This window comes from Bactrocera latifrons, unplaced genomic scaffold (assembly GCF_001853355.1).
Source record: "Bactrocera latifrons isolate USDA-ARS-PBARC rearing strain unplaced genomic scaffold, ASM185335v1 scaffold_20, whole genome shotgun sequence".
Lineage (NCBI taxonomy): Eukaryota > Metazoa > Arthropoda > Insecta > Diptera > Tephritidae > Bactrocera > Bactrocera latifrons.
This window is the reverse complement of record NW_017535519.1, coordinates 753,893-770,974: the sequence shown is the minus strand read 5'-3', so window position 1 is coordinate 770,974 and position 17,082 is coordinate 753,893. Positions and strand designations below refer to the sequence as shown.

Genomic DNA, 17,082 nt, shown 5'->3' with positions numbered 1-17,082 from the left:
ATTGGGATGAAGAGAACCTGGTAAATTTAGATATACCTGTTTTGTTATGAAAAACCATTTAGGTATTTAAAACACTAATAAAAAAATTTACACTTTTTACAGATGTAGTTTCCGAAACGATTGTATAAAATATATTGTGTGGTTTTCGCAATGACAATTTTTTTATATTTAAATAAATCGCTATTTTTAGTTAGTTACTCTACATTCTTAAAATTATCAGAATCAGTTAATTATAGGACTAATATTTTCTATTTTCCTGTTCATAGGTTGAAAATAATTTACACGGAAATGAATTCGAAAAAGGATATAATAAGGTGAAATTGCCCTATGAAAAAGAAAACACTCGTAACCGACAGCACACAAGCCACAAAAAAAACATATTATTAGAAGGTGAATACAATAGTGAAGAAACTACTGATGACCTCAAGATATCTGAAAAAATTATACAAGTAGAAAGAATATCTAAAGTTAATAGTCGGCGAAATGATAATAAAAGGAAAAATATATTAAAAGATAATAAAATTAAAAGTGAAGAAAGTGGTAATGACTCCGAAATTTCACAAGAGATGGAAAATTTGTCTTACTTCGAAGAAAATAGTCATGTCCTGCCCAAAAATACACTTGAATTCAATAGCAATCAGGTAATATTACTAAATAATACTACTAATATTTTCAGCGCAAATTATATAAATTATTCTATGTTGCCTTTCGAATTCGTATACCATTTATCTAAATCTCTTAGCGGTAGGTAATTTTAGGCACGGTTTGTTGCTAAATGAAAAGGAGTGTTAAATATATGGGTTTATGCATGTCTTGCGATTGCAATTTTCGATGTCAATATCGTGCAATAATTATTGGACGCGGTAATGTGCAATTCCCTATTGTGGTGTCTACTCGGATTGGGTGCTCTGCCCATTTCCTTCGCATATAGTTTATCAGTTGAGATTCTCGAATAAACAGCTCTTGGTCAGATAAAATCTGGGACAATTATGGTAACGTAGAACCAGCTTAAGGGGGAATTTATAATTAATAATAATATGTTTCGGAAAGGTCGGTTCGTTGAGATAATTGAAGTTAGATATTTTAAAATGTACAAGATAATTTATTTGTAGATCAATCGGAATTAAAAGCTTTTAGTAATTTTCACTACAAAAAAACAAAAAAAAAAAACAAATTATTTAACATTTTTAGTAAGTACACAAAAAGATCTATATCAAATTCTCATTGCATTCTAATTGGCAGCTGACTGGCAATTCTCACAAATCAGATGACTCTGATGTCGAACAAGAGTTAGAAGAAACTCAAGTCTCAGATTCTGAGCATAGTGAAGATAAAAGAAACGAGAGTTTATATGAAGCACAAGTAAGTTTATTTCGATTATTAGTATTTATATTTCTGTTTATACTTATAGTACAGGATAATAACTTTACTAATAGTGAAGGAATTACGAAATGTATACATTACGCTATTTATTGTATATTTCAGAAAAAATATTTGTCTATTTTCTGTGATGTATGTGTTATAATATTTGTGTAACATATTCAAACCTACGAAATTCATATAAAATTCTTCAAATAATATTTATAAAAGTTTATTTTTTGTCGGGTTAAATGTTTTTGCTTGAAAATTTTAAATATTTTAACAACCCATGAGGCACAAAAAGTGATCAATAAATTTTTAATAGATTTGAAATCATTTTTATACTCTCGCAACTTGTTTCTATGAGTATAACAGTTTTGTTCTTTAGTTTAGTATTTGTATCACATAAAACTAATTGAGATAGATATTGTATTAAGTATATACCTTGATCTCCTTTTTTTCATATAAATCTCACTATTATCGCCAATTTAAAAAATAATCCGTGCAAAAAAAGAAAAACGTAAAAAAATCTCATCTATTCGTATTATGAGAAATTTCATGTACATATATGTATAGTATATGTACTACTGTTAAAAGGAACAAACAAAAAATATTCTGGGAATGTTAAAATCAAAATAACAAGTTTCAAATTTACAAAATGATCTAGTTCCGTCGCCAGTTTCAAACTCATATTACGATGACATGTTGTAAAATGAGTATGTATTTACGTATGAAATTTAGTGTTTATTTCAAAAAATTTACATAATTAAAATGAAAAACAGGTGCAAAAAACGTAAATCCGTGTAAAAAAAAGGTAAATAGAAGGTGTAAAGGAGATCAAGTGTATTATTGTATATACATATATGTAAATGATCATGATGACGAGGTGAGTTGAAATCCAGGTGACTGTCCGTTCGTGCAAGCAATTTTCTGTTAAAATTTCGATATCTTCACGAATAATAATAACTTCAGGATCGAACCATTGACACGCACACAAAACGACATTAATCGTAAACGCCATTTAAAAGCTCCACTTTTGTCAATATTTCACAAGTTAACGAAATGCTTATGACTATAAAATGTGAATACTATGTGAGATATACTTACATACATATACACATATGTGTGTTTGTACGATATATGTAGGATAAGTTTATACATTAAGGATTATGATATATAATATTTCAAAAATAATATTGGGTGGTATATATGGTAACTGTTACAAATGGTTTTTTTCAGACGAAAACAATACTGAAGCCCACGAAAGTAACAATACCAAATATCATTTTAAATGATACACAATGCCAAGTTCTGGCGGATATATACAAGACACACACTTGTCTATGGGATGAAAATGATATCGCATATCGGTTTGGCAATAGACATAAAGAAGCATTAAATTCCATACTAGAACAATGCAATGAAATGTGTGGCTTAAGTTTGACTAATAATGAATTGCAAAGTGAAATTGTAAGACTGCGAAAAATAACTTCGATAGAAAAGAGACAAAAAATTCTTTGTAAAAGAAAGAACACTAAATTCAAACCTCATTGCTCATATTATCGGCACATAGAATATCTCGAAGTGGATGTGTCACCTTTCGAATGCACAATATGTGAAACATTGTTTCCTGGTTTGGGTAAACTGAAAGTGCATGTAGCATCTCATGATGGTACGCTGCCATTTATATGCTCGCTGTGTGGACATGGCTTTCAGCTGGCCAGTAATCTAACCATACATTTACGAAGGCATGTACAAGACTACACGTATACTTGTGATATATGCAGTAAATCTTTCGCTACATCCACAGATTTAAAAATACATGTCCGGTTCCACACAGGTGAAAAGCCCTACGTTTGCTCTATCTGTGGCCAAAGACGTTCAACTGCATCACACCTATTTATACACACTTTGCGGCACCAGAATCGACGACGTCACCAATGTAAGATCTGTTCAAAGACTTTTATCGAAAAGGGAACTTTAAAAGATCACATGCTTTCGCACTCACAAGTTCGTAACTATATATGCGATGTCTGCCAAAAAGGATTTAAAACCAAAAAGCATCTATATCAACATAAATTAATACATGCTGCAGAAAAGAAATATGCTTGTGCATTTTGTGAAAAACGCTTTTCACAGTCGGCTGGCCTTAAAGGGCATATGAAAACGCATGGTACAAAGCTTTCAGCAACTTAAACAGGGGATAGTCTCATTTTCTGCAATAGAAATATGTTTTATTAACTTAATAACTGTAAAAATATCAAATATTCAAAATAAGAGTAAAATGGGATTTTCGTCTGGAACGCATTTAAGTCATGTAAAATCTTTCAGTGTTTAATTTATTTAAATATTTCTTGTACGGTTAAAATGTTACTCCCATAYAGTTCTTATAATATTAACTTAAAGCATTAAATTTTATTTAACTTAAGCATAAGTTTTGTGAACTTTTTAATATATAAAAATATATTTATATTATATAACAAAATAAAATATCACCTGAATTTATAAAAACAAGAAGCCATGTATAGGTTAAATATTATATTAGCTGAAATATACATATATTATAAACACCCATGCGTGTTTGTTGTTGTAACAATTTTGACGTTGCATGGTCATGTCCGCTGTTTAATAGTTGTTTTAGCGGTTAGTCAATACCCTTTGGGGTTGTAAGGTTCAAGATCGAAATTATCTAACGGTAGGCTCAGCCCAGGTCTTTGGCCGTTTAATAATAGTTATATTCGGTTACATTGGAACTTAAGATTATTCGCTTCCATGATGTAGTTGGCAGTTTTTTTAATATCCTGCCATACCGAGAAATTTAGAAGAACCGCATTTTAGAATTGCATTCACTGGCTCAGGAAAACATGTCAATAATTATTCACAATTGAAAGTGTTTAAGGCGTATTATTAATAGTTGTTAACATTTTTTTGTGGCAAAGAATTAAGTTTTCGTTACTTTCGTGGGTTTTAGTTTCCTCTCGAATATAATTGGGTTATAAGTTAATTTTAAACCCAATTTAAAATCTATAAGAAAAGGCGATAATAAATAGATAAAAATTTAAATATATGTATATTAAAGAAAATTGGGCTCAAAACATTTTTTTATTTATTGTTTGTTGAAGTACTAATATACACATATTTATGATAGACCTTAAAGGTTAAGCATATAAAATTTTGTAAAAACACTTGATATTAGCTGTAGTTGGAAAGGTACTCTCAACCCCTTCTATTATCTTTTTGAAGGTGACTCGAAGGTGGTGTTTTTAGAAATCTCGTCTTTACGTCTTTCCTATGTGTTTGTTTATAAGAAGTTTTCACCGCTTTGAACGCATATATTTCAAAATACATTATATATATTCTTTTATTTCAGGCTAAATCAAAGCCAGCGATTATGAAAATCACGATAACTACGGATGTTACGCTAAAAGATGAACACTACAAACTTTTGGCTGAAGTATATGAGGCGAATAGGTGTCTTTGGGATGAAGAGGATATCGCATATCGGTTTAGGAATAGGCGCGAGGAAGCATTAAAATCTGTACACAAGGAATTCACTGAAAAATCTGGGCTAAACTTGACCTTAGAGGATTTGGAAAGTCAAATTGTGCGGCTGCGTAGATCTTGTTCGATTGAAAAGAGAAAAAAAATTCATTGCAAAAGAGACAAGTTAAAGTTCATACCCAACTGTCCATATTATCAGCAGATAGCCTATCTCGAGGTTGACGTACCACCTTTCGAATGCAAAATATGTGATAAGTTATTATCGGGTTTGGGTCAATACAAGGTGCATGTCGCTTCTCATGATGGTTCACTGCCATTTAAATGCCATCTCTGTGGACATGGATTTCAGTTAGCATCTAATTTAACTGTACACTTACGGAGGCACGTGCATGATTACACGTATAATTGTGAGGTGTGCAATAAGCCCTGCGCCACAACGACCGAATTGAAAATTCATATGCGTTCGCACACAGGTGAAAAGCCCTTCGTTTGTTATATTTGTGGGCAAAAGGCTCGAACATCTTCCCAACTTTTGGTGCATACGCTGCGTCACCAGAATCGACCGCGTCACAAATGTAAACTGTGTCCTAAAACATTTTATGAAACAGGAACATTAAACGAGCACATGAGTATTCATCGGAATATCAGAGACAAAATATGCGAGATATGCGATAAAGGTTTCACTAGCAATAAACAATTACGCCAGCATCAGCTTATCCATAACGTTGAGAAAAAGTATGCCTGCAAATTTTGTGAAAAGCGCTTTGCTCAATATGCTGGCCTCAGTGGGCATATGAAAACGCATGGCACAAAATTATCTGCGAGCGTTCCTGACAATTTTTTATAGGACTAAACATTTATGCGCTTAAAAACTCTACTAAATATGTATAAGTATAAACTAGTATTAGTTTTCAAAAAATTTAAATTGATTATGTATCACAATTCTTTCTACCGTTTTTAATATAATATAATAATTTTCACAATAGTTGGGTCGTAATAGGAACGATTGACAGATTTTAATCCGGCAAAGCGCTGTAGATTCGGTAATGTTCTCAAAAATGATTCGAAGAATGTTTTCTGCCGCTACAACAAGTAGTAAGTTAGTAAAGAGTTTTTTCTGGATATGTAAAGTTTTGCGTTTCACTAAAATAGGTTTGACCAAATATTTAACCTCAGAATCACACGACAACAATATCAATAAGAATTACAACAATATTATATAAGAAAAAATATGTCCTTCGATTTTTTTTAGTGCTCCGTCAGGATCGTGAAGGACCTGTCCGAGCCGTTCGATACCAAACGAGGTTTCTATAAGAGTGAACTAGGGCAAGACGAAATATCTCCTGTCATCAAACAAGCTGTCGTCGCACTCGCGACATGACTCTTTCTTGGCACCAGCATTAGATCCAACAACAACGTCAGCCTCGAGATCCACCGCAGAGTGGCTTATCAATAGGTGCTACTTCGGAATGAGTAGGACGGGAATGATGAGAGGAAGAGAAGACCTTCACTCCGTTGAAGAGATAAAGTGTAGAAGGACCTGGCTGCACTTGATATCTTGAATTGGCGTCAAATTGCTAAAAGAAGAAACAATTGGCGCGTTGTTGTCAACCCGGCTATAACCGCGTAAGCTGTGCAAAGAAGAGAAAAAAAGAAGAGAAATTAGAATCCAAAATGCTGTTAAAATATATTTATTTTACTTCCTCATAAACATACTCGGAGCATTAATCTGTAGCTGCTCTAAAAACTCAGCGGTAACGCTTGTAGATTTCCTTCCTTATTCCGTCGCAGTTGTTGTCTTATTAGTGCTTTATTTAATTTAATAGAGAATTAGCTGTTTTAAAATTTTGTTTATCCATTTTTCAAAAGTAATTTAAGACAGGAATCCGCTATTCGAAGACTACTAATTTGAAAAATAAATCAACATGTACATTTTGTCCGAAAATCCGCTTTTCATTTTGTGCTATACAAAAAAGTTTACATACACACAACTTCCGCAACTATTTATGTTCTGAAAGCTCCGCAAGCTTCCAAATAAAACAAATAAAATGTTCAACGATACTATAAAGATTTAATATTTGGCGTAGCAACGTCCTTCATATCTTCCATAAATTCCATCTGAATAATTATCATCTCGGAAATTATCTTAAGGCTTGTATTTAAATTGGAATAGAACACAAGCACTTGACCGAATTATTAACAAACCGTCATCTAGTGTAAAGATAATTCAAACATTTGGAAATTCTGGAACTTTGCAAGTAAAACCATATTTAAGTTGTTCAAAAAAAAATCAACAGCCAGCGATGAACGTTATTTACTGTGTGTCATACATGCAGAAATGGGTTTTGATGGCTAAATGGGAGTTAATTAAAAAAAAAAAAAGACAGACGCAGTCCGATAATGCTTTGGCTTTTTGGAGTAATTAATATTAATTTACTCAAAAAAAATTTAACACAATATAAAACAACTTTACGTATACTTTTTTCTGATTTTGTTTTTTATCCATCTGTTTTTTACTTTAGAAAATCAGAAAATGGTTCTAAATATACATTTATATGTATAAGATATGATAATCAATTTGTGAGAGAATACATTTGGTCATAGCAGCGTGAACTTAAAAAAAATTTTTTTTTTGCTTTTCCGATAGTTTATATTTCCAAAAATATCAGCAAGGGTTTGTAATGGCAGCGTTCTATAAAGCGGCCGCTCACAGGTATAAACATATATAAGTGAAACTTTAAGCGCTTTTTTCTTGAAACGACATTTTTCAAAATAGCTCACCTCATAGCTCAACGAGAAATTGACCGATCGACTTCAAATTAAAACTGAGTAGTGTTGAATAAATATACTATACAATGATCTACGATCTTTTTGATTGGTTCAAAATTGTCAATTTGGCATTGAAAAACCCACAATTTTTTACTTAAAATAATAGAAATTTTTCAGAACTACAGAGCTTTTAATTTTTGATATTTTCCAGAAATAGTAGCTCATTGTATAAGAAATATCTTCAACTTTAATAACTTTTTGAATTTGTTTGTACTCCGAAGACTGCACATAACTCCGTTGTTTTTCAACATTTTTGAAAATAAAATATCTTAAAATATAGCTAAAAATATACCTTATTATGTCCAAAGAACTTCGAAACATTCAACCAAATAAGTTTTAAAAAAAAATTCACAAAAATCGTATAATTTTTCATGGGTTATAACTGGTATAGCCCCTTAAAGGGGTATTCTACTCTAGAATTGTGAAAAATTAAATTTTTTTCATATATTTAAAGTTTAGACCCTTAAGAACATATCCTCCAAAGGACTTTTAAAAATTAAAATTATTTTAAGAGCTACGGTTACTTTAGTGACGTAGTCCTAGCCCGGTAGTTGGGTAGCTTCACTTTCTTAAACGCGTTTTTCTCGAAACTACTTTTTTCCACACGGTACCGGCATTATCTCAAGTTCTATACAACCGATTTACTTGAAATTTTGTGTGAACCTTCTTGATATAATCCCCTATCTTTATATAATCCTTTATCTTTACATAATCCTTAATCCTTTGTTTTTAATATTTAAAAAAAAAATTCAGGAATTTCCAAAGAAAAGTGCTAAAAATGATATTTATTTTCAGGCAGTCGGCATTTTTCAAAAAAAAAATTTTTTCGTGTTCCCTGAAATAGGGACTATAACAGCATCCTTACTGATTAAGAATTTCTTTTGAATTTTTTTTTTCAGACCACCAGGAGAGTTAGGATCAATGGCACCAGGATGCGCCACTTTTTTTACACCTGTCTCTCCCCCCCTCTAATTATTTTAATTTTTAATATTTTTTTGTAACATTTTTTTTCTGTAGTCAATAAAAAAACCATAAAAAAATGGATTGTAAAAAAATTTTTTTTTTAATAAAATTAAAAAAACTGCCCAAAATTTGAGTCTAGAGTAGAATACCCCCTTAAGTTTCTTCACCAAATCACCGTGTACGTAAATTTTTTTCTATATGTAGGTATATATTAGTATAAGAAAAAATGCATTAATAAGTTTTTTTTTGGAAACATAATGCTAACCAATGGACTTAAATTTATAAAAAAAAAAAAAATATAAAAAAAACGAATACTCTCATTTGGCAAAATGTTGTAATTGTAAAAGGTCATAAGCTTTGAAACAATATTTTTATTTTATGTCTGAATTAAGCTTATAGAAAAAGTTTGCTCCTTAGTACCGATTACATACTTTATGCACATTATGAAAATAAATTAATAACCTTTACAATTATACATCATTGATTCCGTATGTATCTTGACTCTTCGTACTGCCTGAATTTTCACCAAAGAAAACTTCTGCAAATTCATTTAATTCTTCAGGTGTTTTTTTCGCGGATAACTTTGTGCCATGAGACTTCATATGCCCACTTAGACCAGCGTACTGGGCAAAACGTTTTCCACAAATTTTGCATACATATTTTTTGAAGGCATCATGTATACGTTTGTGTTGTTTTAACTGCATGGGGCTTTTGAATCCTTTGTTGCATATATCGCATATTTGGTCTCTTGTAGCTCGGTGAACGCTCATGTGCTCCCTATATAGTCCTTTGGTGTAGAAACCTTTTCCGCATACTTCACATCTATGGCGTGGTCGATTTTCATGACGCCGCATATGTGTATTAAATTTTGATGCTGTTTGGAATTTATTTCCACATATGTCACAAACATAGGGTTTTTCTCCTGTATGAAAACGCATATGAACCTTTAACTCTGTTGTGGTTGCACAGGGCTTATTACAAATTTTACAACTATAAGTGTAGTCATGCACATGCCTTCGTAAATGTACAGTTAAATTTGTTGCTAATTTAAATCCATGTCCGCAAATATGGCATTTAAATGGAAGCGAACCATCATGAGATGCTAAATGTACTTTATACAGACCAGAACCAGAAACTACTTTTTCACATATTGTACATTCATATGGATTTACATCAACTTCCAGGAATGTAATGTGTTCGTAATATGGACATGCAGGCTTATACTCGATATTTTTTTGTTTGCACAATATTTTTTCTTTCTTTTCAATGGAGCAAGCTTTTCGTAACCGTAGGATTTCTCTTTCCAATTCCTGTTTCTCTAAATTTAAACCGGTTTCACTCTTAAATTCTTCATAAACAGATTTTGAGGCTTCCCGACGTCGGTTACTGAATCTATACGCTATATCATTTTCATCCCAAAGGCTTGGATATCTCTGGTATATTTTAGCAAGCGTAATAAATTGGTCGTCATTCAAAAGGCTTTCTGGAGGTGGGGGTTTCTTTATGAATTGTTTACAATTATACTGGAAATAATTTAAAAAAATAATTAGACGAAGGTTATTTACAATAACATATGACAATTAAAAAGCAGTACAATTAATATCATTGACTTTGTCTTTGATTGCGAACGAAGCGAATTTCTTTATTTTATATTACTTATTATGCTTTTACGTATTACAGCCCTAATCTGAGAAAACCTCACAACTGGTTTGTGAATAACGTCACAATTCTTGCTCAAATCGCACAAGAAAAAAGCATATGAGGTGAAAAACACTTTACTGCGAACCAGCTATTTTACTAAAAGAAGTGAGACAATTTAAAAAAATTAACAACCTAGAAAAACGAATTATTCGGCAAATCTGTTAAATTTGGTGCTTATATGCAAAATGTAGGAAGTTATGAGCATTTACGCTTTTGAAATCACCTCAACATACGAAAACCTCACAAATAACAAAAACCTCACCTATCTCAGAGCACTAGAATAGGGCTATCTAATTTCATATCTTACCTCTGATCTTTCCAAATTTCTTCTTTCGATATACTCATCACGCTTATCGTTGTCCAACAAAAATGCCATTGCATCAAAATAGTAAAGATTTGACTTTTCAAATGCCGATATCCGTTTGGATTCTCGTCGAAATGTTGTACGCAATCTAAAAATCTTTTGCCTGACGTCATCTTTTGTAGCATTTGGATACTTTTCTTTATATTTTTCAAGTAAGATATCATATTGTTGGTTGCGTACCAATCTATCGGTATAAGAGTCGCACTTCGAATCCCACAGTGCCCTGCATGAATGATATACTTCTATAAGATCTATAATAAATCTTCGTTTTGCGTCACAGTTGGTAGATTTTGTTTTTGGACTGTTTTCAGGCGGCTTAGAATCGCTTTCTTCTAAATTGAAAGATTCTTCATAGTCAAAATCGCTGCTAGATTTGTAATCATGCTCTTCCAATTCTTGGCTTTCATTAATTTCAAAGTTGTCCTAAAATAAAGAATATACAAATTAATTTGTTTCCGGAAAATTTAAATGAGGCTTACGTTTTCCGTACTGTCTTCGTTAACGAAATCTTTTGGAGTTAATTCCTCTTTAATGACAACAGAACGCTTAATGTCACTTGTATCCAGTTCAATTTCGACTCTTTCAAAGTCTCTCATATTATAATCATCATCATCCTCCTCCTGTAAAACATACGTTTTTGTCTTATTTTAATTTATTTTAATTCGCTGATATTAGTTACCTCTAAATTTTTTACCGAATTTAGACATTCTTCCAAGTCTTCTATTTCTTCATCATATTGATCAATTTCATTTTCCACTTCCTCTACCTTTGCTTGATTTATTTCGACTAAGTGGTCTTCGCACATGTGTTGCATAAAATTCTCCAATTGCAAAAACGAATAATCACAAAATTCGCAGTTCAAGAAAAATTCTTTCTTTCCCACTGACAGCATTGTTGTAATTTCTCCACATTTCTTTAATTTACTACATTCTATTATTTGTTTTTCAAAACCCAAAGCCATCTTGTGCTTTTCATCAAAACTTTAATTCCAAGAACACCAAATAATTCTTATTCTACTGGTTTAAAATGAAAACACGTACAATAACATCCAAACCAAAACTCTTCTCGGGATAAGAACAATAAATCGAATATCCACTGCTATCGATAGTACTTAAGGCGAACACGTAGTAACGCATTTAAATATACGCTTCTTTTGCTAGAAATAAAATTTCGTATTGACGCGGTTCAAACGGAGACTCTTTTGTCACTCATTATCGGCAAATTTTTATTTGGTGTAGTTCACTGCGTTTACACGCCCGACGACTTATCATATTCTCAAGTTCTTGTATGCTTAATGTGGGCGATGAACCAAAATATGTATTTTGTAGTGCTTAATTTTTGCCCTTATTCACACTTTTCTAATATACTTCTATTATATAAAGTATATTTGTATATAATATACATATTTTTGAACTATATAATGTAAAGAAATGTGTACAAACGAATTAGTGAACATAAAAATGAAAAATATAAGTGTCACGTTCATTTCAGATCGAAAAATACGTAATTCAAATAGTGGTAATTTTCAACCTTAAGCGCAAATAGCGAGATATATATTATTGATCTGAAGCATCTGTGCAAGTATATTAACAAAATCAAATTTTAATATTTTTAGATGGCAAAAAATAATCAACGCATAGTTTGCTAGCTTTTTTCGCGTTACAATCAAGTATTTATTTTAAGTGCACTTTTTTCTTTTAAGTAATTTATRACAAACGAATTTTTCGTTAAATTTATATAGATTTTCCAAAAATAAAATTGAAATTAATAATTTTTCCTTATTCCTTCTTATTTCATTTGCTTTTTTAATGAATAAATAAATTTCACACAGACAGCTGATTGTCTAAATGCGCAATTCTGCCATCTGTCACCATACAATTTTAATGCGCATTAATTTTTCTCGTCTGTCGAAGCTAAAATTCATAATATATTTTTATTTTTATTAGTAATACTGCTTTTTTACTATTTTATAGAAAATTTAATATTTGTTATCGACATATTTACTTTCATTCAAGTATTAAAAAAAACATCTCTGAGTAATGAAATGTAATAGATTTTGTGACTGTCACTTACAGAATAGCAAAATCGTCTCAAGTTTTTCTCTAAAAATCGCCATACACGACACACATGTGCGTTCGATCGGTATGTGGGCGATTCCGGTTTGTGCGCATACTGATCCATGTTCGCGAAAATGTTTGATTTTTTTCGGTGTAGACACATGTATATCGTGTATGGCGCTGTGTGCACACAAAATCTCATTTCTCTCCTGTCGCCGATTAGGAAAGATCGTGGACGAATAATTTTCCACTTGCTTGTCGCACATGTTCACTGTGGGAAGAACGAACTCAAAATGGATTTGTATGTCGTGTATAGCGAAACAAGTTCATACAAATCGAACACACATGTGTGTAGTGTATGGCCCCTTTAACTGAAAATCTCAAATTTAGAGACTTGTGACTGTATCACAGTACAGAATCGCACGGTTAGTTAAGTTAACCAGAACGTAATTGACAGATGACTGCTAACCAGTGCCATGCTGCCACCAACTATCCATACTGCCAATTGAATAGCAAATGTATTCAAACATATCCCTAAAGAAAGTGAAAACACCAAGTGTGGCTAAATAATAAAGATGATTTAAAAACCTAAAAAGCATGCTTTTAAAGCACATTAAACCATATTTTTTGTATAACCAGTTTATCAATATTACTGTCAGATTACATTAAATATTATTTTTAATTTTTTAGTTGAAGCTAAGAAAGGATGTGTGAAAATTTTCAGTTCGAAATCTCAAAAACTGAAAGACTATTCCGGGTAAGTACCGGCATGCCATGAAAATAATAAGCGTCTTACTTTCAAAGAGAGGGATATTATTAAAGTTATTATTCAAAAGGACGCGAAAACAAAATTATTGAAGAAATTTAGATGAGTGAAAAGGAAAAATCCGTAATAAAGAAAGTGATTTGAGGTGTAAATATTTTTAAAAACTAAAAAGATCAAAACAATCAATTCTGCAGTCCTTCACAGCCTATTTTGTCCAAAAAAAAAAAAAAAAATTTAACTAATTTTAATCAACTGGCCAACTTCAAATGAAGATTTTACAGATAATTAACAGCTGAAAACTTCTAAACGAAAATTTAAAAACAATTCAATTCAGTTACTGCTTAAGAAAAGGTGAATAATTATTAATGGACAATATTGTTAATTTATATTACGATGACGAAAATATTGGGGCTCATCAGAAATAGCCTTTGCTTTCACTGAAATCCATTTGAACTTTCTAAAATCCTGTAAACCAAAGTTTTACTGACAATTAAATGGCTTTTAAATAAACTCTCTGTTTCCTTGCTGTTGGTACCCTGCAGTACTGGAAGTGGCGATATGTCGGACAGCCCAGATAGGCAAATTAAGCGACTGGAGTTGTTTTAACACCGGAAAGTTAAGAAAAATTATTTAAATTATTTGAAACAAATTAAGTACGCCAACTCTTTTTTACACGGTTTCTTTTTACACGGGTTTGAAGTAACACGGTTGAGAATTTTTATTTTTAATTTTTTGTAAAAAAAAGTTTTTAATTTACTACCGTTTCAAAATCATTGTCTTAATATAATTGTGTTTGTTTTTACCACACTTATATCCCTGACAGACGACAGCGCTAATATGCATTGGCGGGCTTAAAGTGAGCATACACGACACACAAGTGGGTTCGATCGGTATGTGTGCGCATGCGGTTTACTCGTGTATGTTCTTGTACGCCTACCGATCCATGTTCGCGAAAATGTTTGATTTTTTACGTTCGGTGCGTACACAAATGTGTCGTGTATGGCGTTGTGTGCACAAAATCTCATTTCTCTCGTGTTGCCGAACAGTGAAGATCGCGGACGAGCAATAGCAAGTGTAAATAAAGATTTTGTATCAGAATTTATTGATCTTTTAAAAAATGAAGTCGCAATTTGGCGAAGGAAAAGTGATAAATATAAAAACAAAAGTGGGAAAAGTAAAAGTTGGAATAACTTATTAACAAAATATAAAGAAATTGATAAAAGTGCTACATTAGAAACCGTGAATAAAAAGTATAGCGGTTTAAGATCTTGTTATAGGCGCGAATTGCAAAAGGTTCGGAGAAGCGAGAAATCGGGAGCAAGTGCAGAAAATATTTATGTACCAACATTGTGGTACTTTGAAAGCTTGAATTTTCTTAAGGACCAAGAAATTCAAATGGAAGGTATTTCGTCGTTTGAGGATTGCGACGATGAAGAAAGAGTAAGTAAAAAGAAAATATATGGTACATTATTAAGTTTTATTTTGACATTTTATAGAAATTTATTTTGCCACTCAACGGCTCCAAYTGTATTAAAATAGTCACAAAATTTGTTACGAATAATTGCTGCATTTTGTGATATATTTCCATATCTTTTAACAAATGTACATGAGAGCGATTAATCCGTTTACTTAACCAATCCGCTATCCAAATCCTTTTCTTTTTGCATTTTTCTTTTGTTAATTTTTTTTTTATACACATATAAATTCCAAGAAGTGAAACAAAATTTTCCGCTTGCCTGCCGCAGATGTTAACTGTGTGAAGAACAAACGCAAATGGATTTGTGTGTCGTGTATGGGCTAAATGAATTCACACAGATCGATCGCACACGTGTGTCGTGTATTAATGTTAATGCTACTTTGTAATGCACAGGAATTTCGTGCATTTAGCTGAATTTACCAAATTTGAGTGGGCAACACTGCTCAAAAATGGCAGATTTTTGCTATTTTTTGACAGATGTCGCTGAAAGTTTCCCGCGTCCTTTGTGTTTACAGCACCGGAATCAGCAGTTTTATATTGCTAATTAAATTATGTGCAACTATATATATTAGCAAAAACCAATTGGAATATTTTTGGATGACAGAAAATAAACAACGCACAGTTTGCTATCCATTTTTCCAATATTCTTAACTTTTTCGCACACTTTTTTCGCATTACTCGCATATTCATTTTTATTATTATTATTATTTTTTTTTTTAATGAATAAACAAATTTCACCATCAGCTGTCTAAATGCATAAGTCTGCCATCTGTCACCATAAAATTTCAATGCGCATTAGCGTTGCTTAAGGCGCATTAATTCTGCTCGTCTGTTAGGACTATTAGCACCATTGCTGAAATGAACATATATAGTAGTAGCTGGTAAATCCCCTTATTACATAACTCTTACCTACACATTTTGTTCACATGATATTTACACTGCTGAAATGGATGTCTCCAACGATGATACCGACTTTAGTTCGTCGCAAACAATTGCACTTGTTATCAAATAGCGACGAATGATTATGTAGCTATGTAAATATTTTTGCTTATTTCTATTCCAATTTTTCTGTTCTTAATTCTGGATTAAAAGATTTATTTTGTTTTTGCTTAATCTACCAATCTGTATGAATTATGTATTTTAAGTTTTAATGCTCAATCCAATGCAATATGAACATACAATTTGTATGCATATCTGAAATTTTATAGTTTTAAGATTTTCAGTTTGTTATAGTTCTTTATTTCATCTTACACGGTTTTCAGATGACATGGAACTTATCCCCAATTTTACTACAGGAAACGCCTCTTTTTTTACACGGATTTCTGAGGAACGTACCTACCGTGTAAGAAAAACCAGCTACACGTGTGGTGATCAATTGCCTTAAGATGGTTCTCCAACTTACCGAACAAGTTCGTTAGCCAAGAGGTGACTGTGTTATATGCAGCGTTTGAAAAAATACGCTACTTCCGTAGCATTTCATTTTGCTATCGCTACCGCTCTCACTTTATCGGGAGCTACAGCAGAGCCATAGCATAACATGTAAAAGTGTGTGCTCTGCTATGCTCCGAGTTTTGTTAGGTAAAAAACTATAGCTGAAGCGAGAGCAAAAAATGAAGTACAGTGCTCTGCTCTGGCGTAGCGGTAGCAAAATTTGGGTTCGGTAGGAGAGCAGAGCTAATGAAAATTTTCATTTGCTACTGCTCCGAATGTGTTTTTTTTTTTTTTTTCTTTTTTGGTAATTTCCTTCATAATATTTGAATTAATTGAATTGAATTAGATAATAATTGAATAAATTATAAAATGTTTTTATTTAGGTTGTCAAAAAAGTATTTTCGCTAGTTTGGGCTGAGAGCGCGTAGTTCTAATTTTATTCGTCGCATCGGGTCATGCTATACCTTTTTCGAAAGCTTGATTCACGCGCTAACGCGTGTTTGATCTGTCGTTTCTTTTAAGTCGTTCGTGAGTTATAACGTCGCAAACATGGAGCAAAATAAAGAGAAAATACGGCATATTTTACAGTACTACTACGATAAGGGCAAAAATGCATCTCAAGCCGCCAATAAAA

General features: G+C 32.1%; 2 protein-coding genes across 5 annotated transcripts; one reads left to right on the top strand and one right to left on the bottom strand.

Moving 5' to 3' along the window:
• On the top strand, nucleotides 1-6,135 carry LOC108968060 (zinc finger protein 25-like; the record flags this gene model as incomplete). Of its 2 annotated transcripts, none has more annotated exon segments than XM_018931825.1 (4): nucleotides 1-20; nucleotides 267-641; nucleotides 1,243-1,362; nucleotides 4,730-6,135. In XM_018931825.1, coding segments are annotated over 4 exon segments (1,493 nt in total), but the record flags the coding sequence as incomplete, so codon positions are not given.
• Nucleotides 6,136-9,003: 2,868 nt separating this feature from the next.
• LOC108967960 (zinc finger protein 181-like) lies at nucleotides 9,004-11,813 on the bottom strand. Of its 3 annotated transcripts, none has more exons than XM_018931668.1 (4): nucleotides 11,412-11,813; nucleotides 11,197-11,358; nucleotides 10,661-11,140; nucleotides 9,004-10,175 (listed from the first exon to the last, which is right to left on the bottom strand). In XM_018931668.1, exons 1-4 carry the CDS (start codon nucleotides 11,676-11,678, stop codon nucleotides 9,123-9,125), a joined length of 1,962 nt encoding a protein of 653 aa, XP_018787213.1. In that variant the 5' UTR covers nucleotides 11,679-11,813; the 3' UTR covers nucleotides 9,004-9,122. The 3 variants fall into 3 exon arrangements, with proteins under 3 accessions (XP_018787213.1, XP_018787215.1, XP_018787214.1); XM_018931670.1 differs by having other exon boundaries at nucleotides 11,197-11,337; XM_018931669.1 differs by having other exon boundaries at nucleotides 11,197-11,337; nucleotides 11,397-11,812.
• Nucleotides 11,814-17,082: the final 5,269 nt, after the last annotated feature.

Bases quoted from the DNA above. Each gene is read 5' to 3' on its own strand.
- LOC108967960 (XM_018931668.1), bottom strand. From the start codon at position 11,678: ATGGCTTTGGGTTTTGAAAAACAAATAATAGAATGTAGTAAATTAAAG. The intron at 11,141-11,196 runs GTAAGCCTCATT...TCTTTATTTTAG, and splicing joins ACGAAGACAGTACGGAAAAC to GACAACTTTGAAATTAATGA. The intron at 10,176-10,660 runs GTAAGATATGAA...AATTATTTCCAG, and splicing joins GAAATTTGGAAAGATCAGAG to TATAATTGTAAACAATTCAT.